The following is a 22,740-nucleotide window of genomic DNA, read 5'->3' on the forward strand; positions in this document are numbered from 1 at the left end:
GTGGCTCAAGCCTGTAATCCCAGAACTTTGGGAGGCCGAGGCAAGAGGATTGCCTGAGCCCACGGATTCGTTACCAGCCTGGGCAACATGGTGAGACCTCATCTCTACAACAATAAATCAAGAAATCAGCCGGTGTTGGAAGGCTGAGGTGTAAGGATCACTTGAGCCCAGCAGGTCAATGCTGGGGTGGCTGTGAGCATCCCGCTGTACTACAGCCTGAGAGAGAGTGAGACTCTAACTCCAAAAGAAAAAAAATGTCTGTCAGTCTAGAGAGACCTTCACAAATTATAAGGCAAAAATTTCAAACAATACTAGCTAAAGCTTTATCATTTGCAGGCCCTCAAATTCCATAGGCTTATCTGGAAGAGGCAGGTCTAGCAAATGAGGTGATTATCACATAATCAGTAAAGCAAGTTCTGTGTTGTCTGCTATGTAGCTGATAACACAGAACTTGTAACACATTTCAAAAGAAGGGGCTTGAAATATACCATGCAGGGCCCCCATCTTTTTCTTCTGAACATTTGTTTAGGCCTCTCAAAAGAGGAATCATTTTCACAAAAAGTCTATTTATGTGAACATGTGAATAAGAGCCCTTGGGTTTTCCACTACAAGCAAGTCGATGGCTGTTACTGTGAATTCTGAAGATTTTCTTTTATTAAAAAGAAAACCCAACCTCAGGCCTTTCTGCACATACTCAAATTTGGGCCTGATATTTAATTCTTACAGCACTCTGACATCTATCACTGCCTCGCCTCATTGCTAACCTGAAACACTTTCTTTAGTGTGAGGGAAAACTGAAACCGAATAGATCAAGCTCCTTTTTTTTTTTAGGCTTTTCTTGCCACAGAAGATCTAAGAACATGGATTTATTCTCTTCAAAGGGAGGTGGCTTCTTGAAACATACTCACAACCAGTGTACATCACAAAGTACAGAGGATGCTTTTCCTTTCAGCAAAAGAAAACTCAATTTCAAACCGATTTTCTAGGAAAAAAAAAGTACTCAAGAATTTAATCATGGCCGGGCTCGGTGGCTCAGTCTGTAATCCCAGCACTTTGGGAGGCCAAGGTGAGTGGAATGCCTGAGCCTATGGGTTCGAGACCCGCCTGGACAACTTGGTGAGACCTCATCTCTACAATAAATAAAGAATTAGCCGGGTGTGGTAGCGCGTGCCTGTAGTTCTGGCTACTTGGAAGGCTGAGGTGGATCGCCGGAGTCCAGCAGGTCGAGGCTGCGGTAGCCGGGAGCGTGCCACTGCACTCCAGCCTGGGCAACAGAGTGAGACTCCAACTCAAAAAAAAAAAAAGAATTTAATCATGATCCTTCAGGCTGAAGTGTTGTGGTGATATTTTTATGACCCAAGAATTCCTAAGCGCTTGCTACTGTTCATCGGGCCCACTCCCTAAGTGGCTTAAAGTGTGTGAAATGGGTGATCTGATGCAATTCTTAAAGATTTCCTAAGATTCATCTTAGGAATGACCTCATTCATATGCATTATCACCAGTGATGAATTGAAAAGAAATTAATTCTGCCTCACAACTAAGCATTAAAACATTCAAAAAATGTCTGGAGTAGTTCATATTCCAGATGTGAACTTTTTCCCCTCATGAACTGCATCAGTGACATTTTTTCATTCCAGATGACATAGTTATGATATTACACACCACAATGCAGATTTTAGACTTACGTTTCTTTCAGAAACTGTGTGAGTGGCCTGTACATTTCTAAGCAGTCATTTAATTGAACTAGAAAAGTGGCGATGTTTCTGTGGTTAATATGACTTCTATGTTTTTTTAAAGCCATGAGAACTGGTCCACTACACAATACCCTTCTCAACATCCTATCTACCTCCTACTGCTTAAGTTGGCTGCTTCAAATAAACTTGTATTACATAAGAAAGGCAAAAACCAGTACTTTAATAAAGTTATCACTGCTTTCTTTGCCTACAAAGGGGAAAGAAATACTGTCATTCTACCTTAATGATGCTTTTCCCAAGTTAAATAAAATTAAAAGTAAACTTACTTTAGTTTTATACTCAAATCAACCTATATGAATTCTGTCTGTGTATAATTTTTTCCCCAGAAGTCAGTTTTGGGGGCATTTGGATTTTGAGAAAAATAAAAAAAACACGAATAACTTAAAATGAATAAAAATGTCATGAAATGTCTGGGCTTGGTGGCTCAGCCTGTAATCCCAGCACTTTGTGAGACTGAGGTGAGTGCATTGCCTGAGCCCGCGGGCTTGAGACCGGTCCGGGCAACTTGGTGAGCCCTCACCTTTACAATAAATCAAAAATTAGCCGGGCGTGGTAGTGTGCACCTGTTTCGGCTACTTGGAAGGCTGAGGTGGAAGGATTGCTGGAGCCCAGCAGGTCGATGCTGGGGTGGCCGAGTGCGCCGCTGCACTCCAGCCTGGGTGACAGAGTGAGACTCCAACTCAAAAAAAGAAAAAATGTCATGAAGAGTATGGAAAGGTTATCAGTGTCTCACTGTTGACCAACCAGCACAATGAACAAAAATTTTTGACAGTTTTACTCATATTTCACATCACTTCTTGCTGTTTCCTAAATGTTAAAGACTGTGCTGAGTTATTTTATAACCTTACTTAATCCGATTGTTATTTTATACCTGGGGAAACTGAAGAGGCTTAGAGGCGCTTTCCTGGAATTCAAGTGATGGTCCTGTCTCCTTATGCCATAACCTACACCCCCACTGATTCCTCTGAATGTGCTGGATTTTCATTCAGTACAGCAGCAGCTTGGACTCTGCTGCGGTACCTGGTTCGGGCTGCCCAGCCAATTACATACTCTTTTAAAAAACTTTATTCCAGCCAGGCTGGGTGGCTCAGCCTGTAATCCCACGCCTTGGGAGGCTAAGGTGAGTGAGTTGCCTGAGCCCGGGGGTTCGAGACCCGCCTGGGCAACTTGGCGAGCCCTCATCTCTACAATAAAACAAAAAATTAGCCAGGTGTAGAAGCACATGCCTGTAGTTCCAGCTACTTGGAAGGCTGAGGCGGAAGGATCGCCGGAGCCCAGCAGGTCGAGGCTGCGGTGGCCGGGAGCGGCCACTGCACTCCAGTCTGGGTGACTGAGTGAGACTCCAACTCAAAAAATAAAAAAAAAATAAAAAAAATAAAAAACTTTATTCCAAGCTTCCAAACTATCTGTAAGTTACCTGATTTCAGCAATCATACTGTCTCAAGTATGGAATGGTATTGTTTGAGGACCTCCCAGGACACTGTGAATGCTATTTTAATGGCAATACTAAATAACAGAATTTTATTCAATTTTTAACTCAAAGGTCTATGATTCAAAGCACAGTAAGTCCCGATACCATTTGCTAATCAAAGACTTAACATAAATAGCTAGAACAAAAGGAAACAAAATCTAAATTAGTGATAAGTATTATTATTTTTTTAAAAAGGGGAAAAGTAAATGAAAACACTCAAAACAAGTCTATTTACCTGCATAGAGCCTCAATGGCATCTCTGTCCAAAAAGTCATGCTCTCTCTTGACCAGGGAAATATCGATGGGGAAGAGGAGATCTGTAAGAAGATTAAAAAATATGTATTGCCAGACAGCCCAGTTTAGCAAAGGGGGAAAAACTCCTAAGCAATTGGTTTAGATTGACAGCACATCTCATAACCTATCAAGTTCTATGGGAGAATGAAGTTCAAGACAATTCAGTATCCCTTGTCTGAAGCTCTAGGTCTAGAAACTCAGAGATTGCTTTCTGTCAAAGAGAAGTGGTTCAAAACAGTGTTCCACCTTTAAAGAAATCAGCAGACAACAAACCCCTGCTATAAATTATAATTTAAGCCACAATGAATACCAGAAGGATGTTCCCCTTTAGTGCAGCTGAGTTTGTTTGTGTGTGTCTTTGCTTACATGTGATCAAGGAAGAAGTCACAGAAAAACAACAACAACTGGCCACAGAAAGATCTGGAGAACAATGGCAAGTGGCAGTAAAAGGAACTGAATCTATTTGCAAGGCACCAAGAGCTAAGGGGAATTCATGATATACTATTTTAAAACAAATATTAGCACTTCAGTATGACTTTGCAGGAGTTTATGTAATTCCCCCTAAAACAAAGGGCTAGCTATAAAGTTACTGTAGAACAATAGACTCCCAAATCCCTTAATCTGTAGGAGTTCAACTCTCTCAGAACAATGAAGTTGTATCAGGACTGACAACCAGAAGGGGGGAAAACAGTCAACTCAATGGAAGAATTCCCTTTTCTGGACTGCCTTTGTAGACAGATACACCCAAGAAGAGAGGAGAGGAAACAGACCAAGAGCACCTCCATGGAAATTTACAGCAACTCTAAAACTGCCATGAATAAAGGCAAATTATCACCCTTTTGGAGTGCCAGATATGAGGGTAGATAAATCACGGCCTACCCTATAGAAAATTTGTCCAATGCCATGAGAAGAGTTCCTCGGTGCAATTCTGTGGGTTAGGCATGGGCAAAATCAGTCATCACAGTAGGAAAGCAGGATGACCATAACCTAAACAATCTCTTTGGCCTTCAAAATGGCTAACGTCGCATACTGCAACAGACATGGTTGCCGGTAGTTTTGAAGATGGAGATAATTAGTACTGTTATAGTTCTTGGTTATGCATGACTATGTGTTATGCTTTTATCATTTCTGAATTATGATCACTGGTTTTACAAAATGGTATGGAACTTCTTATTCCTAGTAATCTAATCCTTAGAAATAATACTTGGAGTCCTTAGTTTGATTTTGTTTTTTTACAATACTAAAAGCTATCAGATTGAGTGCTCATTTTCAGTCTATTCTTTTTTTCTGAAGGTTAGAGTCGGATTGCTAAGCTTGTTCAGAGAATGATAATATAGGCAGACCAAGGAGTAGATATAGTCCAAAGATTTATGAAGATATAAAATTTAGAATCATATTTCTTCATTAATTTACAGACCAACTGGCTCTTAGGCAAATAAACTGGTACTTTACAGTAGAAATATAAGAGGAGGTTTATAGTAATGTAAACAACAATGTTAGTACCTGAAGCAAGACACTGTGACTGTTTGGAGGTTGTGATACTATATTTCACTTTGAACAGACACCAAGAGCTCTAAGTATTACAGTAGAGCCAATTAAATATACCTGCATTGTATAATACAAGATCTATAAACGTAAACTGATAGTTCACATGTCCATCACATGTGAGAAGGCAACTGTGTTATTTTAGCAATTTCTAACTTAGTGTACCCGGAGCTATATTAAATATTACTTTCTAATCCAAATGAACTTTTCAGTTTAATCTGGTGGGTATTAAATGCAAGTAAGGAGTGAAATAATTATACCAATAATTTTCTCTTTTCTGGAAAGACTGGCTTTTAAAAGATGATAGTTCACTGATGTATAGAGGTTCTCTGAACCCAATTTCCAGCGTGGGTTGAAAGGCAGGAAGTATAAATTGCCAAGTACCAAAATAAAGCTAAACAGGAAGACAAGGAATGTGTGCACTGGTATGGTGTGTGTGTCCTTACCCTGCACACAGTGGCAGGATGAAGAAGAGATGTGATGCCCCGGAACAATATACAGTGTACCTCAAAAGTAGGTTATGCTTCAAAAGACTTGTTAACCTAAAGGGACCTCAAACATAACTTGTGAAAATGCAGTCTGCATTTTCCGACAGGAAAGAATTAAGACAGGGACCGGAGCCAGGTCTCAGCAAACATGCATCACAAGAAGGTGCTGCTTGGCAGCAAGTCAACACCAAAATTGGGTGTAATTGAAGGAAATTTGATTTCTAAACCAGGGGACAAAAGGACAGCCACTTTAGTGCCACTGCAAATGCAATTACGTTTTCCTATCTCCAGTAGAGTTGCAAATTGAAAATCCAATACAATGCTGGTCCTCCTCCCTCCAAAGCCCTACTGAATGTTAACAGGTCAAAACTTCTCTTTAAAGGGAAGATAAACAACTCCACCAAAATAAACATCCAGATTAACCAAATATCTTGAAAGAAAGAAAGAAAAAGAAAGAAAGAAAGAAAGAAAGAAAGAAAGAAAGAAAGAAAGAAAGAAAGAAAGAAAGAAAGAAAGAAAGAGGCGGGTGCTGTGGTTCACACCTATAATCCCAGCCTTTGGAAGACTGAGTCAGGAGAATTGCCAGCCTGGGCAACATAGGGAGATGGATAGGGAGACCTCGGTCTTTACAAATAATCAAAAAATGAGCCAGGTGTGGTGGTGCATGCCTGTAGTCCCAGCTACTCAGGAGGCTGAGGCGGAAGGATCAGGAGGTTAAGGCTGCAGTGGGCTATGATCATGCTACTGCACTTTAGCCTGGGTGATAGAATGAGACCCCGGACTCAAAAAAAAAAAAAAAAAAGTTAGGTTTCAGGATAATGGTTACTTTGGGTAGGGGCTGGCAGAGGGACAATGAGGGAGTAAGTAGCTATGTTATCAAGGTGCTAGCTTTCCTTCTGAGTGGGGGACTCAGGTTTTCACTATATTATTTATTTACTTATTTGAATCCAGGCCCCACTCTATTGCATGGAGGCTGGAGTGTGGTGGCACCATCACACCTCAATCACAGCCTCAACCTGGTGGGCTCAGGTAATCCTTCTATCTCAGCCTCCCGAGTAGCTGGGGCTATAGGTGCACTCCACCAAGCCTGGCTAATTTTTTTATGTTTCTGTGGAGATGAGGTCTTACTATGTTGCCTAGGCTGGTCTCAAACTCCTAGGCTCAAGCAACCCTCCAGGGTCATCCTCCCAAAGTGCTGGGATTACAGGCGTGAGCCACCACGTCTGGCCTATTTTTAAGTGAATTATTTAAGTAATAAAATTCTAGAAAATAAGTCACAGATCAATAATTATCATGAACCAAGGATTATGCTTATGCTAATTTTTTAAAATGACACTCACACTTACCCTCATAAAGCTGTGCATACTGGGGGAAACCAGTTGCCCGTAGCCAGTCACAAGCTTCCTTGGCTTCGATTTCTAGAACAGAACAGAAAAAAGGCAAAATTGTTAGCCATTTGTACCTCAGCATGCTTTTTTTTTTCCTTAATATACTTTGATTTCACGATACAAGCAAAACCTTACCAATGTAGAAAATACAGATAAGGAAGACAAGCAAAAAACTCCATTCAAATGGCTTAAATTTCTATGCTTTTCACATTTTTTCAAATGCATACAATTATGAATTTTTTCTTTACAAAAAGTAAAAATGAGATCCTAGTAGTAAGTTCCTTGGCGCAGCTTCTGAAGTGTTCTGGTTACATAGTTATGAAAATAGGTATAATGAAAGAGTTGAAAAGGGACGGAATAATTTTGAGCCTGGCTGGTCTAACTAGGTTCACTTTCCACTTCAACAACAGGCTACCAAGTACATCTGACGTGCTAAAACAGAATTTAACTGAACAAAGTAATAGATTTTTCTGACACCCATGGGGTGGGTGCTTCAAAAGCCCCCAATGTGGTGTTGTTGAGTCCTTACATGCTTGGGTATTAATCTAATAGGAGACGCCCTGGATGTCAAGGAACATGGAGGCCATGAAGTCAATAAACCCCACAGTCTTGGCAGGATAAAATAGCTAATAAAGCTTCGACTTCCCTGTGGTTTAACATCTTGTAGATAGTATTGATAAACAGAAAGGCCAAGAGCAACTGACACACTGTGTTAAAACTCACTGGAGCACATAGTATTTAACAATCCCGTTAAAACTGACTCACAGAGGAGGTCCTGGACACATTAATTAGTTTCTCTGTTTGCACAAAGAATATTCCAACTCTTCTTCCCACCTTCCTCAGGCCATTCAGAGGACTGAGTTATGTAAGGCTATGTACTCATTTATAAAAGTCTCAGCATTGCTTAATTTATGCCAGATTCAAATCATTAAGCATCTCTCTGAGCCAGACAGGAGACCGATTAGTCAATATTAGAAGTATACACATCTTACTTCTGTCTAGTAACTTTATGGTTCAAAGCATTTTTCACCTATTATTTCATGAGTTTCTTGGCCTTTAAGGAAAGGTAATAAGAAAACTCAAATTCATTAAAGCAAGTGAAAATGTGCTTTCTGAGCACAGCAAAGAGAAAAAAACAACCTGTTATTTTCTGATGAGTTACTACCCAGACTAAAACCATCATGGAGGTAGCATGGAAAAATAAACTGCGTGGCAAAGCTGGCTTTCATGAATCTTTTCAGCGTAGCAATGAACTATTAAACCCAAGATTAAGAATTGAATTGAGGATGAAGGATAGAGTGGCATAAATGTGTAAGCATGTCAGTGTTTACACTGAATAAAAGTACAGAATTTTCCAGTACCTATCATCTGAGCTTGTATTACACACACACACACACACACACACACACACACACACACACACACACACACACGGTGCCAAAAAATGTATATACATTTTAAGAAAGAAAAGAACTGTATTAAAATTGCAATATTCAAAAGGTGAATACACATCACATTTGACTTCTGCATCCAGCATCCAGACACTTCTAATTATGGTGAACATCTCTTAAAATGTGTATACACATTTTTGGAGCCCCCCAATATATATTTTAGTCTGGGTCTCCCTCCCCTGTCACCCAGGCTGGAATGCAGTGGCATGATCACAGCTCACCACAGCCTCGACTCCTGAGCTCAGGTGATCCTTCCATCTCAGCCTTCAGAGTAGCTGGACTACAGGCGCACGCCACCACACCCAGCTAATTTTTTGTAGAAATGAGGGCCTGTTATGCTGCTCAGGTTGTTCTCGAACTCCTAGGCTCAAGCAATCCTTCTGCTTCAGCCTCCCAAATTGCTGCAATATAGGCGGAGCCACCATGCCTGGCCTACCTGGGCTTAAATTTTTTTCATGTTTTCATAACCACACCTTGTCTCAACAAGGAATTAAGAATGTTTTAAATGAAATGATAAAATAAACACTTTCTAGCAAATGATATTACTAGAAAAACGTACATAAGCTCAACATTTTATTTCAAAGAACGAGGAAATTACTTTTTGTCTATCTTCATACCCTCTCCCTTCTCCCAAAGAAGGATAAAGAAAAAAAGGTTGTTTGTCTTTTAAAATATTTTAAATAACTCATTTCATCTGGCGATTTAGAAGTTATTTTCATGGAACAGATTGTTAGACATTGAACAATAGATGGTTAAAAAGTAAATGTGCCTTTGCTTTCTTAGTATTTCACTTAACAAGTGGTGAGTAACCAGAAATTCTCAATGACCACACTTTTCTGACTATTGTCAGACATGACGCCAGGTCAGCACACAAAAGCCTTAAGTAGACACCAACATCTTGGCTGATTTTGCCACCCGTTCAGAGCATATTCCTGATTTTCGCATAAAAATGGCTTCATGCCAAGAGGCATGGAAGACATTTTTTTAAACAGCCTTTACGTTTATTTAGATAACACTTTACAAAGTATTTATTTATGGTATCATGTAATTTCAGGGACACACGAATACATATTGCTATCTTGTCACACTCTATTATTTTCTACCACTAAGAAAATGAAATGCCCCCAAATGACCAAAGACTGATCTTAAAAATGCTGTGTCCAAACAGTCACTCTTAGGGCCCTGTAGTTAGAAAGAAATGATGTGAACAGGTGCAGGCTTGCTTCTCCAGCAGATAATTTAATTAACAGCTTATACAACAGCTAACAGGCAGCACTTCCAAGAACTGCAGAGATCTAGTAATTTTACCATTCTTCTTCTTCATCCTACAATTGATAGGAGTTTGTCTTTCTTTTCGATAGGAAACCATGGAAAACAGACAAGCCTATAACAATTTTAAGTCACAAAATGTCCACTCATGAAAACTCAGGCTGCATTCAGATGAGAACGTAACCCACAGTTTCTAAGTTAGAATCAGAAAAAAAGGAAAAAGCTGTCACATATTTTTTAAGAAAATGGAATACTTGTTGACTTAGTCTCATCCTTTGTAATTCATAGGTCAAGAGTAAGTACTAACACTCCAATATGAGCATTGCTCTGACAGTATCAATATTTCAGTTTAATATGAAGTGAATCTATGTTTACAAGCAAGTCAGGTAGGGAATAACCTTTCTAGTTTCATTCCCAGATTGAGGCCCTTACTAGAATCACCTCTCTTCAGAGAATCCCCACTAGCCCCGACTTACCAAGCTTCCTGAGTTATAGTTTGGTCTTGTCTCTCCCTCACAAATGTCGCTGGAGCTCCACTGCCTAAAAAATCAAGTCTAAACACCTCTGCGTTGGTTTTCAAGGCTCTCCACCTGGCATCTAACCTAATTTTTCAGCACTCTGTACTCCTGTATCCCAGCCAAAGTAAACCCTGTGCTCATCTCCACACACACCACTGTGAAATCCCTGGCCTGAAATGCCCTCCCATCTGCTCAAGCTCAAATTTCACTCATTTTTCAAGATTCAGACAAATGCCACCTCCTCTATGCTGCCTTCCCAGATGCCTCTCAACAGCACTATCAATGACTTATTTGCTGACTACTTAATATGTGCAAGTTCCTGAGCTAATACTTAATGTTTATCACTTTATTTACTCTTCGAAAATGTAGATTACTTATATCATCCCCAAGATAAACACATGAGGAAATAGGCAGAGAAAGAAACACCTTTCCTTAAAACAGGTTTTCTGCTTATAGTCCCAGCTACTCGGTAGGCTGAGGTGAGAGGACCATCTGAGCCCAGGAGTTCAAGACCAGTCTGGACAACTTAGCAAGACCCTGCCTAAAAAAAAAAAAAAAAAAAAAATTGAACAAACTTTATACATTCAAATACCATAGTGGGAAAGAAAGCAATGACTTACAGAAATACAAGTTTCTTCCTGCAAGACAGGTCCTTCCTTTTTAAAATGATATAATGTAACAATGAACACTTTAAAAATATTAAAGAAAACCATGTATGTATTGTATTTCTTCAGTCACCTTAACACCTGCCCCATGTGCCTTTGGGGGCCTCTAACCAGCTCTGAGGGTGTGATTTTCCTTTCAGTATTTGTGGGTGGTATTGTAAAAACTATGAAGACGATTTTTTAAAAAACATTCCCCACCAGGCAAAAATGCCACTAGAAACTAAAAATATAATGAAAATACAATGAAACTTTTATACCTGGGTTTTCTCTAAGCAAACAACAGACAAATGTGTCAAGGAGGAAACAGGAAATTTTTATTGGAAACAGCTTCAGTCATTTCACAAAGCAGTTCTGCACGCTGAATGAATGAGTTCGTGGAGGCCCTTTTGTGTATGGCTGGGACCCATTTGGCCATATTTGCACATTTCCTGGCTGATGGGCTGACCCCACCTTCCCCATCACCCCCCACCAGTAAGCTGAACAGAAATTCCCCAAACCCAACATCATCTTGTTGAACTCTGTTGATCTTAGCGGGTTGACCAACAGTAACTGGATCTAAGCAGGATGTGATTACTTCCATCTTCTGTCCACTCTGTCTTCACAATAGGAACTCTCAGGTCTATGCTACCCAAATCGAGCCTCAATGCAAATGTTACACTGAATCTGTTTTTTAAAATGCAATTCTGTCCGGGCATGGTGACTCACACCTGTAACCTCAGCACTTTAGGAGGCTAAGGCAGGAGGATTTCTTGAGGCCAGGAGTTTGAGATCAGCCTGGACAACAGAACGAGACCTCATCTCTGCAAAAAAATAAAAAGGTCAGCTGGGCAAGGTGGTGCTTGCCTGTATGCCTAGCTACTCAGCAAGGAGGCTGAGGCAGAAGGATGGCATCTGCCCCAGAGGTCGAGGCTGTGGTAAGCTATGATCAGTGTCACGGCCCTTCAGTCTAAGTGACAGAATGAGACCCCGATCCAAAGAATTTTTTGCAATTCCCAGCACTTAGAGGAAAGTAAGAAAATTTAAGTATTTTCCAGATTCCTTGAATCTCCTAAAATATGGCTGACTTGTGGGCAAAGATTCATGGAAAAGTTGATGCCTTTACTGCTAGCAAACCACTTAGCTGTGTGCAGGCAGGCAGGATTTCTGATCCCAAACAAGACAGACTTCTTTTTCCTTCGAATGGGAAAAAAAACAAAAACAAAAACCCCAAAGCCTGCTTATCAATTCTCCTGACTGCATCAAGGTGGCCAATTTTCCTGGGCTGTCATGCTCCTGGACATGATGGCCTTAATAATAGTTAATAATAGCCCATCTTCATGTGGTGGGTTGGTTTCACCGGGAGAGTTACCTAGAGAAGCAGACCAAGATCTCAAACACTTGTAGCAAGGCAAGAAGATTTTAGTGACTCCCAACCCTGGATGTAGGTTGGCATCACCTTGGGGAGCCTTCTAAAAACACAGACCACCCACTCCCAGGTATTCTGATTTACTTAGTTTAGGGAAAGCCTGGACATTGTCTTTCAGAAAAACTCCCAATGTTTAGGGGTAGCCAGGATTGAGGACCACTGAGCCAGATAACATTTCTTTGTATTCCTTTGTCCTGGATTCTTTCACACTTGGATTATCCTAACAGCCTCCTCACTGTCTCTGATAAGCCTCTTCCCCCGCCCCCGCCCCTTGCCCCCAACAAATCTATCCCAGGCCAAGGATCTGAGCCGCTGGGTTGATTTTTATGAAACACAAATTTCATTGTGTCACTTCCCTGCTTCTAATTCTTCAGTGACTTTCCACCGCCTTTCAGACACAATCCAAACTCCTCAGCCAAGCAGAGCCTTCACAGTTTGGCCTCTACCTACCCACTCAGCTCTTGGAAGGCCTCCAAATGCAAGCTTGCTCCAGGCTTACTGAACACCTTGGTGTTCCCAGGATGCACCGCACTCATACCTCTCGCCCTGGGGTTCTCTCAAACAAATTCTCCCTTTTTCACCTCTTCAACCTCTCCTTTCTTAATTCATTTGTATATCCTAAAAGACTACATTTTGCACATAGAAATTACACGTATATTGGTTTAAGAAGGAAAAAAATCTCTTAATTTTTTTTTTGCTTTAAAGGCAGAGTAAAAATGATGACCTGAATCTTTCTCTTTGTAATTAACACAAACAAATGTCAAACATACACAACAGCCAAAGCCTGGTTATCAGGAGTTATCTATGTAAAATAAATTCCTAGTATGGCTAAGTTCAACAGAGAATGCATATGTTAATATTTATTAAACCCTAATGTTATCTAATCACAGAAAAGACTCTGACCAGTAACTGGGAGCATTCCTACCCTCAGGTGCCTAAAAAAATTCCAAACATCTACTATGCATAGTCTGAAAACAAAAAACCAAAAACTCAAGAAGCTTCTGGGAGACAGGTCAACCACTAATTCAGTTTCTTAGCCTATTTGGTCTAATAGCTGACCTAAATCCATCCTCAGGTGTATTCTAGTCTAGTCATATATTTAAGTAAAGCCAATCACCCAGCATTCATCCCTTTTCTCAATATTTATTTATTGAACTAGGTGTACTGCCAGGGGCTCTCAGGGACAATCAAAGACACAAGTTCCTGCCCCGAAACAGGAAACCAAGTGGAAAGGTAATTTACAGTGAGCACAGGGTGTCGAGGATCCTCTGTCCTCTACTTAGGAATGAATTCATTTCCTAAGGGCTATTCTAAGGTCCAAGTGCTTGTTAAGTCCCAAATGACCTTGTACAGGCGGCACCAAAGAATCCCCTTTCATTGGTGAGCCAAACTCCTAACAATGGCCCACATATCCTGGTTGCTATCAGCACCCTTCCAGTCACCCTTCACCCTCTGACTGATCCAACCACACCAGTCACCTCCCACCCTATCCTTTTACACACTTATTTATTATGTTTATTTTTGTCTTTCCTCTTTGTAAGCTCCACAAGAGCAAGCTTCTTTGTTTATTTTATTCTCTGATATATCCCAAGCACCTATAACAGCACATAGTAGTTGCACAATAAATATTATATACATAAATAAATCACAGAAACAATTTCTGTTTTAGTTATCTTCTTAGCTTTTCTTTCTGACCAGGATCCACAATAAAAAAAAATATATTTTACTTTGTAATTTGGTATATGCATACACATATGTGCATGTATATGTGTTTGTGTATATACAAGCACACATTCATGTATACAAACACGTCTATGTATATGTAAAACCCAAAGATATTCTGAACAATACTTGTAATGGGTTACATAATCTCACATTTTTCTATTCTATTAATTTTTTTCTTGAGTTGGAATCTCATTCAGTCGCCTAGGTAGGACTGCAGTGGCACGCTCACAGTCACCGCAGCCTTGACCTGCTGGGGTTCAGGCGATCCTTCTGCCTCAGCCTTCCAAGTAGCCGGAACTACAGGCGTGCACTACCACAACTGGGTAATTTTTGATTTATTGTAGAGACAAAGTCTTGCCAAGTTGTCCAGGCTGGTCTTGAGCCTGTGGGTTCAGGCAACCCATACGCATGAGTCTCCAAAAGTACTGGGATTATAGGCGGAGCCAAGGAGCCTGGCCATATTTTTAAAGTGCTATATTACCTAGCAAACTGACCAATTTGAAATTGCATATTTAAAAAAAAAACTAAACTAAGAGCTTCTACATATTAGGAAGGGGAATGTGATGTGACATAGGAAAGACATGCATGAATTCAGAGGTGGGAGAGAGGTCCTTCTTGCAGGCGGGCTCATTTAGATGTCAGACTGGATTGAGGGAGAAGAGATTCTTGGTAAAGGAGCCCCAGTGAGCTAAGGGCAAGCGGGGGAAGCAGGTGTTTGCGGTGGAATAGTAAGCAGTCTGGATTTACTGAAACACAAGCAGAGAAGGAGAGGTTTGGAGTGGAACGTAGGTCATTCCATAGAGCGAAAGAAAACATCTCCTCTGCCTGGTTATGCAATGAGCAACCAAGGTGACTTCCTCAGATGTAAAAGAGCTTTGTATCTGGGTGTCCCCAAATCCTTCTGATAATCTACCACGGAATGGAGACAAAGCATTTCTGCAACAGGTCAGGAAGACAGATCCAGAAAAGATTCCACACCTGGTGAGGTAGCCTTAAGAAAAGAATCTCTTTGGACCCCTTTCCTCATCTGTAAGACCTAGGATTGCCATTGACTCCGTAAACTTTCTCAGCTTTTGATTCTAACATTTTCTTTATACTCATTTCAACTTCTTTCCACAACAACCTTTAGGATAGGTTCCATGCCTACTGAAAATTGTCCAGATTTCTATCAATTAGATGGAGATATTCTTCTTCCCTTAACAATTTGGATCACTAGAAACTGCTTTTTGGAGATTCCTAATTTTATAAATTGACTGAAGTTTTTATTGTTAAGATTTCAAATTTGCTTTCTAATGGATCAATTCCTTGATTTGGCCTATGAAGCCTATGTTAACATAGAGAACACAAAACCAACAATGTTTGCTTATTGCATGTCAACAGCCCTCAAACTAAATTCAAACTATAGAGGAAGAAAATACTTCAAGTGTAGCACACTCTGGGTTTTATTTTCCTTATTGATCTTTCACATTTATACTTCTGTTATAGCAGCATCTAACTCAGAAGCAGTAAATTGGGTGTTGAAATGCATCTTGGAGATTTTCAACCTTTTCTCTTTACTAAAGAGGAAGTGAATCCAGAATTTAGGTAAATTGCTTAAAGCTCCAAAGCTTCCCAGCTCTCAACCCACGTTAGAGCACTTCTCGCCTATTTTAAAAGTGTCCTTACTAGCCCTGCTTTTGGGAGTTTTCTTTTTTCTCCTTTTCTCTTCTGCTTGAGGCTTAGAGACAGATATGTTGCTTTCTAGTAAAGAACATTCCTAGAAATAATACAAAGGAGGGGAAAAAGACCCACTTTCCCTGTGATGTGATGACAACTTAATAAATGGTTTTGCCTTGAAAGAAGGAAACCTTGGAAGACACACCCTGCAAGCCTATACCTGGGATTAAGCACTCCAAGTGACACATTAGCAAAGCAGAAATAAAATCAATTGAAATCCCCTTTGGGGATCATCTACTACAAGAGACTGCAAAGTACTGTTTTTGACACACAAACCAGGAAAAGACAAGTAGTTCACATCAATATATGTGCTCTTCCCTGGCACAGACGATGGCTCTGGATTCATTTCAGCCCTTGAGGGACTTGGCTCTATCAGGCCCTCTAGTCTTGGGCTGGTCCAAGTTATTTCCAGGAACAGAAAATATCTCCTAACTAATCAAAAATTGTCACTTACTACCCAGAAAAAAGAAGTCAAACTGTAATGAAAAAACTATTACGGAAATGGATACTGAATCATCCCATCTTTCTATTTTATTTCTATCTGGGGTGGGATAAAAATAAACCTTTGATGTACACATCCACACATCTATCTATTCATACTATCTCACACACACATATACAGATGTATACATAATTCTAGTATTCTAAGTCAAATATGTATACATTTCAAACCATGCACTAAGAACAATGACTTGGAATGGATCTGAAAATACTAAGTCCTCTAAAGATGACCACATAGATTAAGAAGAAAATTTCAAGAAAGGAAGCTATCTAAGCAATATACTTATAAGGGCCCTTATTTTGCTGAACCTCATTTTTTTTTTTTTTTTGGGTCAAATGAAGCAAAGGTTTTAAGATATATAATCTCAAATCCATTTCCTTTTAAAACTTATTATTTAAGGCAAAATACCTGATTACAAACTTGAAGAACTCCTATCTCCATCAATAAAGGTTGGCACAGACATCAATTCTTTCTTTTATGCTATCAAAGTTTTTTCTATTAAGACCAGCTCTTCCATCTTTGACTTTTGCCCTAAGTTCTATGCAGAGCTATATGCATCACAGGAAAAACAAAACACCGTGCAAACTGCAATGCTACAAAAGCCTTCAATTAGAAATAAACGGGGCAAGGAATTCTAAGAAACAAAAACTGCTCACCCATATTTTAGTCTATTCTGACAGAAAGAGGAAAATGAATAAAATAGGTTATGTCATCGAAGACCAATAAAAGTAAAAACATAGCAGGTACTTGTTAGGGGTATAAGCTACCTCCAGTTATTGTCTAACCACAAAGAGGAAACAATATTCAATTTGAGGTTTTTCATACTTGTGCCAAAAAATATAAAAAATACAATCTGTATTCTAGGTGGACTAAGAAATTACCTTCATCAATATTATTTGGGATACCTGGCCCCCTAAATAAACACAGTTTAATGGTCAAATTTTGATTCAGAGTATATCTATCTGGCTTCCTCCAAATACGTTAAGATCTTTATTTTGATGCTATGCCCAATCTGTTCACACATACTGCCTGGAAGGCATCTGAGGTTCCTGTCAACTCACATGTGACCTTGGACTAGTCACTGAGCCTCCCCTTCAGCAGGGAAAAGGCACTGTTTTTCCAGGCTGCCTTGGCAAAGTTCTTTAGTTTCCATGAAATGACTTTTATAAATGCAAAGGCACTACACAAAATCCTTTTCCATGCTATATAGTTTGAAAAACAGAGCTGTGTGGAGACTGGATCCCTTATGAGTTTATGGTGTCTCCAGAATCAGGAGTAAAGATCGCTTCAGGATTTCAGCATCTTCTATTTTGTCACGTGAGTGTGACAAAGCCATCCAGTGCTTGGGCCACAGGCCATTTCACCTCCAAAGGCTCTTCCTCTAAGACTCACCAAGTGCTGGGAAATGCTACAACCTCAGGGTGTGGAAAACTTTTGTCCCTCAGACATCCTTTAGAGACTCCTGCATGGAGAAGGAAGGCGCCTTTCTGACAAGCTTCAGGAAGTGACCTCCAGTCCTCTCCACAGGACACTCAAAGGTGGGGCAGGGGAGAGAACAAAATGTGGATGGGAGGTGTCAAAGGCATCTGAGGACTTGCTTCACCCACCTCAGCCTTTAATCAGCTTTTGATTTTTCTCCTGGTGGGGGAGGGGGTAGACATGAAAAGGACCCAAGTGGATGCATGCAGGAGTGGGGTAACCGGGCACACTTTCTACTAGGAAACTGAGTCTAGTAGCAAAAAAAGAGGATGAAAGAGGAAGAAAAACTGAGCTCCCCTGTGTTCTGGCTTCATTTTAATAAGGTGCAATAGTTTACCTTTTGGTGCCCAAGAACTTTCTTTCCTAATAGGTGGGCATTTGAATATTTTCAGTCACATCTGGATGAAAAGTTTCCCTTACAAACATTTTAAAATGCTTTCACTGAAGAAACCATATTAAGTACAGTCATAGAGGCTAGACTTTTAGAAAATGATATCCCTGAATATTCCCTCAAATGTTGAAGACAGAGGCTCAAGTCTCCAATGGCTGTGTGCTCCCTAGAGAGGGACACAAGAAAAAAAATGTCATTCCTGAACCCTAACATTATGGCTCCCTACCTATAAGCACAAGACCCCCAGGAAAGCAAGGGGTATACCAGAAAAATATGACTGCTGCTTGTGAGAGATGATAAAAATACAGAGATGATGAAATAGATAGGGCTTTCTTCCTGTCCATCACTAATTATGATGGCAATGATGAACTACCTAGTGGGAAAAAAAAGGGTTAAAGACAGAGTAGAACTAATTAGAGGCCCCCCTGCAGAACTCCCTAGTCCTTATCATTGATCATGATAATCCTTAACAATAACACTGAAGGCAGAAGGAAAAGTGCTCCAGACAGGAGGAGCCCTTCTCGGCTGGGAGTCTTAACCCTTTTACATTAAGTGCATCTCTAGCTAATATAAAGTTGAAAGAAAACACCACTGATGGCACTCACTCAATGCAGCAACTCATTCCTATAAAATATATCTTAACCCTACAGCACTGTCTTTCTTAAAAGAAGAATAAGGCTCAAGTCTCTGCATTCCTCCATGTGCAATGGCCACAGAGTCAGAAATAAAGGAAAGGGTCAAAGTCAGCTCCAGAAAAGCATTTTCCTTCTAATCTCACAGCCATGGCAAAGAGGAACTTGGGATTGTGCTTTACTAGGACAGAGTGAATATTTACACTTGATGGTTGGGCATGAGCTCACTTTGACCACCATAAGGAGGACATATTTTTAAATGTCTTGAATGCTGCATGGATTATTCCTTTGCATTATAGCCCCCACAATTCCAAACTTAGTATTTTAGGGACAGATTTTGATAAAATGAGCATTCTGAGAAAAAGAGGGTACAACTAAGTTTAGAAATTAAAGGAATTGTTTGTACACCTAACCCTGAATTGTATCCCATATCTTTATAATAAAAAAAAAAGGAATAATTCTCTTTCTCCTTCTGGATCTCAAGTCGTGTAATTCTAATCGCTGGGCTGTGCAACATTAGAAATGAAAATCACCTTTCTCCCCAGGTCTGCTTTATAATCTCAAGAACAGGCCTGGCATGATGTGGGTCTGGATGCCAGTCACACCATGGGGCCAGGTTTTGCTGTGATGTTCTAAAGCCCTGAGAATTTAGTCTTTAATGATTTGGCAATACCCGGGGAGGAAGGGGAAACATCTGAGGTTATTTATACTTTTGCAAGTCTTCTGGTTGTACAGGGTGAATGGTAGGGTGGATCAAGTATTGTCTGGAGCCTTTCAGGGTCTTTTTTTTCCTTTTTCTTTTTTTTTTGCATGGCCTCATTTCCGTCTTCCTGTTGCTAGGAAGGAGAGTTAAGCATGAGAAACTCGTGTTGACAATACTGGACCATCCTGTCCAGCACAAGGCTCTCTTCAAAAATGCCCAATTCACTTCACACACTGTACTCTGGATGCCGCCCCTGTCCTTCTGGACCAAACCACCCTTCCCTGAATATTTTCAACTTGCATATTTACCTGCCTCAGTCATAAAAATACCACTTTCATTTAAACATTGCATCATAGCTTAAAATCTCCATGGGGACACCAAGGGAAACCCAAGTACTTATTTTTGTATTTGAAAGCACCTCTTGGAATCTAACCAAGCCCCTGATTGGAAGGCATCTCACTGGGGCCTCCCATATCCCCGCTAAGTCCCATAATAGTTCTACAAATAAGAGTTTAAGTACTATATACATTTTTAACTTACTTCACAGGAAAAACTTGTTGAATCATAAGACGTCTTTCTACTGATCTAGCATACTTTCCAGAAAGCACCCAAACACCTCTTTTAATGTAAAAATGCTGCTAAGTTGGGCTTGGGCTTTGCTCTTTGAACCGAAGTATCAAACAACAAACAAACAAACAAACATACAAACAAAGGCTTTAGGTTGAAGGGCAACCTGCCTTTCACCTTTGATCCAGAGCCATAAGAAAATTCTTTGACTGGTCCAGATATTAAAACTTGAAATATGACCTTCAATTCACAATAGGTAATTGCTTAACTGTTTAATCTCTTCACTCTAAGATCTACAACTGGGAAGTTATGAAAAAAAAAAAGGCACCGAAATCTCTCCTCCCATCCACTCCAGGGAAAGATTTAAATTGTAGGCTACTTAGTCTGATTCTGTGGAGTTGGGAAACAAGTCGGCCACCCTTCTGGAACTTCAGCCTCTCTGGTGTCAGGTGTTACACAGCTTAAATTAAAATAAAATCAGTTTTTGTGAAAAGCAAATTTTTAAAACAGCTGGGAGAGAAAGTCAGTCTGCTGTGCTTCATTTTAAACTCTCTGAACAGTAGTGCTAATGCAAAAAGTATGCACCCAGGCTCGGCCCCGCTGTAAATCTGGCATGCCACAATAAAAGTTAATACACGCAATCGCCAACATTTTCTCAGAAAATGTCTTGAAATAACTTCTGTGTGCACATCTGCTAACCATTTGACACCCGTTCCTCAGGACTGTAGTTCTATTCAGGGGGGCTGCTTGCCTTGCAAGGTACCCCTCTGACCATCTGCTGCAGTCTGCAAGCCAAGATGGCACTGGGCGCCTCCAGTAATTCCACACTCGTGGGCTGCAAATTATCTCTGCGGAGGACCAGCCTGCAGTCCAGATGGATGGCGAATTAGTCAACCTCTTGGAGTGGCTGATAGATTTACATTCAGAATGCTACAGTCTGCTGGGCTATTATTTTCCCTCATCCCTTCAGCAAACAGAATTTTGGAGGAAAAAAAAATGTAATTTGAGACCTGGTATTCTGCCTTCCCGAGAGCTGTGATTTTTTTTTTCTATCCAAATATGTCATATATGCCACAGCCTACGCTGCATTCCTCTATCTCACCAATAATGGCTGAAACAACCTCTGAATTCTGAGGATGGACCCATTTGCTGACTGACTGCGCTGGATGTAAAAAAAGACTCACTCAAAGCAAGACTGGGGAGAGAGGAGTGAGACAAAGTTTTCCCTTCCATGAAGATTAATGACTACAGGCGGGGGTTTCCTCCTACAGCAATGAGTAGACATTGGGTATTTATTGAATACGAGTGCCAGATACCTTGCATGAGCTCATTTGGTCCTCACAACCTCCTTAGGCAGTAGTGATTACCCATCGGTTGCAGATGGAGGAGGCAGAGAGATGTCGTGTCACCGCTCAGGTTCGCCCAGCTAACAGGCTGCAGAGCGGGAATCCGAACCCGCCAGCTCACCCCATCCGCTCTCAATGTCCTCGCACCAGGGCTCGTGGGCTGGAAGGACACGCGGAGACCCAGAAAAACACGCAGCAGAATCGCGGGGGTGAGACTCCTTCCGAAGGATTAAAGGTTCAGCCCAGAACGCTGGAGGTGGGGACCGGGACACACAGTGGGGCTGACTTCCAAGAAGCTGTCGCCTCCTTACGCGACAAGTAGAGTCGGGAGGCGAGCTTCCTTCCTCTCTCCAGCCCAAGGACTTGTTCCGCTGGCCCCTCGTCGGGGCCAAGGGCATGGGCATCTCCCAGGGGCATCTGAGGGAGCTCAGTCGGTAGCCCACCACAAGAGGGAAAGCTGCCGTCTTACCAGCGGGAACCCCTCACATGCCAGCCCCGAAGCTTGCCCAATAGCCTTGACACTCTCCCGGGACCCGCAGTCACAAAACCCGAGAGTTTTCCGGCCAGGTGTGAGTTAATCCCCAGCGTCTAAAATATCTAAACCCAAAACAGTTGGACAAGAAAACAAGTTTGGGGTGAATTAACTTTAAAGCTGTGATTTTCAAACATTTCCAAGTGCCACTAGGGTCCCAAACGTCCCCAAATAAAAAGCTCCCAGTGAGTCAACGCCAATTTTGGACTTGTATGGTTAAGGGCCAAAAGCATCGAGCGCCGAGGAAGGTCCCCGAAGGAAAGGGAGGTAGGGAAAGCCGGGGCGCCGCGCCCCTCGGAGCCAGAGGCCGGCGCCCGCGATCCAGAAGTAGAACAGCGGGGCCGCCAGCCCCGCGTCCCCTTCCCGGCTCCAGAAGCACGCTAACCGGGGCCGCCGGGCGCGCGGGCCCGCGGTCCCCGGGCGATGGTGGTCAAGGGTCAAGACCCGAAATCCAAGCCTCCCTCCCCCAACCGCGATCCCCGCCTTCGCCACACACCACCTCCAAGAAACTCCAGCGACTCCGCGGAAAGCCTTTCGAAAGCACAGAAGGCCAGGCACCGACTTGACATTTCCTCCGAGGTGGGTCCCCTCCGCAGCTGACGCCCCCGGCGGGCCCGACAGCAAAACAAAAGTCTAGCTTACGCGTTAGGATCATGGTGTCCGGCTTCTCTCTGCACATTAAAGGCGGCAGGCGGCTGCAAGCGCGCCGCGGGGACGTCGAGGCAGACCGAGGCAGTTCGGCTTCCGCGCCGGGACCCACGACGGCACCCGGGACGCGCGCCCTCGGGGACCTCAGCGCATCCTTGCTCGCCTCTTCCTGCTCCTCGCCACGGCCCCCGAAGGAACGCGGGATTTTTTTTTTTTTTTAGAGGTCGGAAAAGGAGCGTTCTCAGGCAGCT

General features: G+C 41.6%; 1 protein-coding gene across 3 annotated transcripts in view; it reads right to left on the bottom strand.

The window, feature by feature from the left end:
- The window catches only part of DLC1 (DLC1 Rho GTPase activating protein), a 447,354-nt gene that overhangs the window by 24,931 nt on the left and 399,683 nt on the right, over window positions 1–22,740 (bottom strand). For 2 of the 3 annotated variants that reach the window (XM_008067229.2, XM_021717163.1), the window contains 2 exons: window positions 6,899–6,970; window positions 3,461–3,542 (listed from right to left, as the gene is read on the bottom strand). In XM_008067229.2, the coding sequence (XP_008065420.1) occupies window positions 3,461–3,542; window positions 6,899–6,970 (154 nt within the window). Of the gene's footprint in view, window positions 1–3,460; window positions 3,543–6,898; window positions 6,971–22,483; window positions 22,739–22,740 lie in introns of those variants that run through there. The other variant, XM_008067230.1, reaches the window with a different exon arrangement.

Source organism: Carlito syrichta, unplaced genomic scaffold (genome assembly GCF_000164805.1).
Source record: "Carlito syrichta isolate Samal-C Ts95f unplaced genomic scaffold, Tarsius_syrichta-2.0.1 Scaffold309425, whole genome shotgun sequence".
Taxonomy (NCBI): Eukaryota; Metazoa; Chordata; class Mammalia; order Primates; family Tarsiidae; genus Carlito; species Carlito syrichta.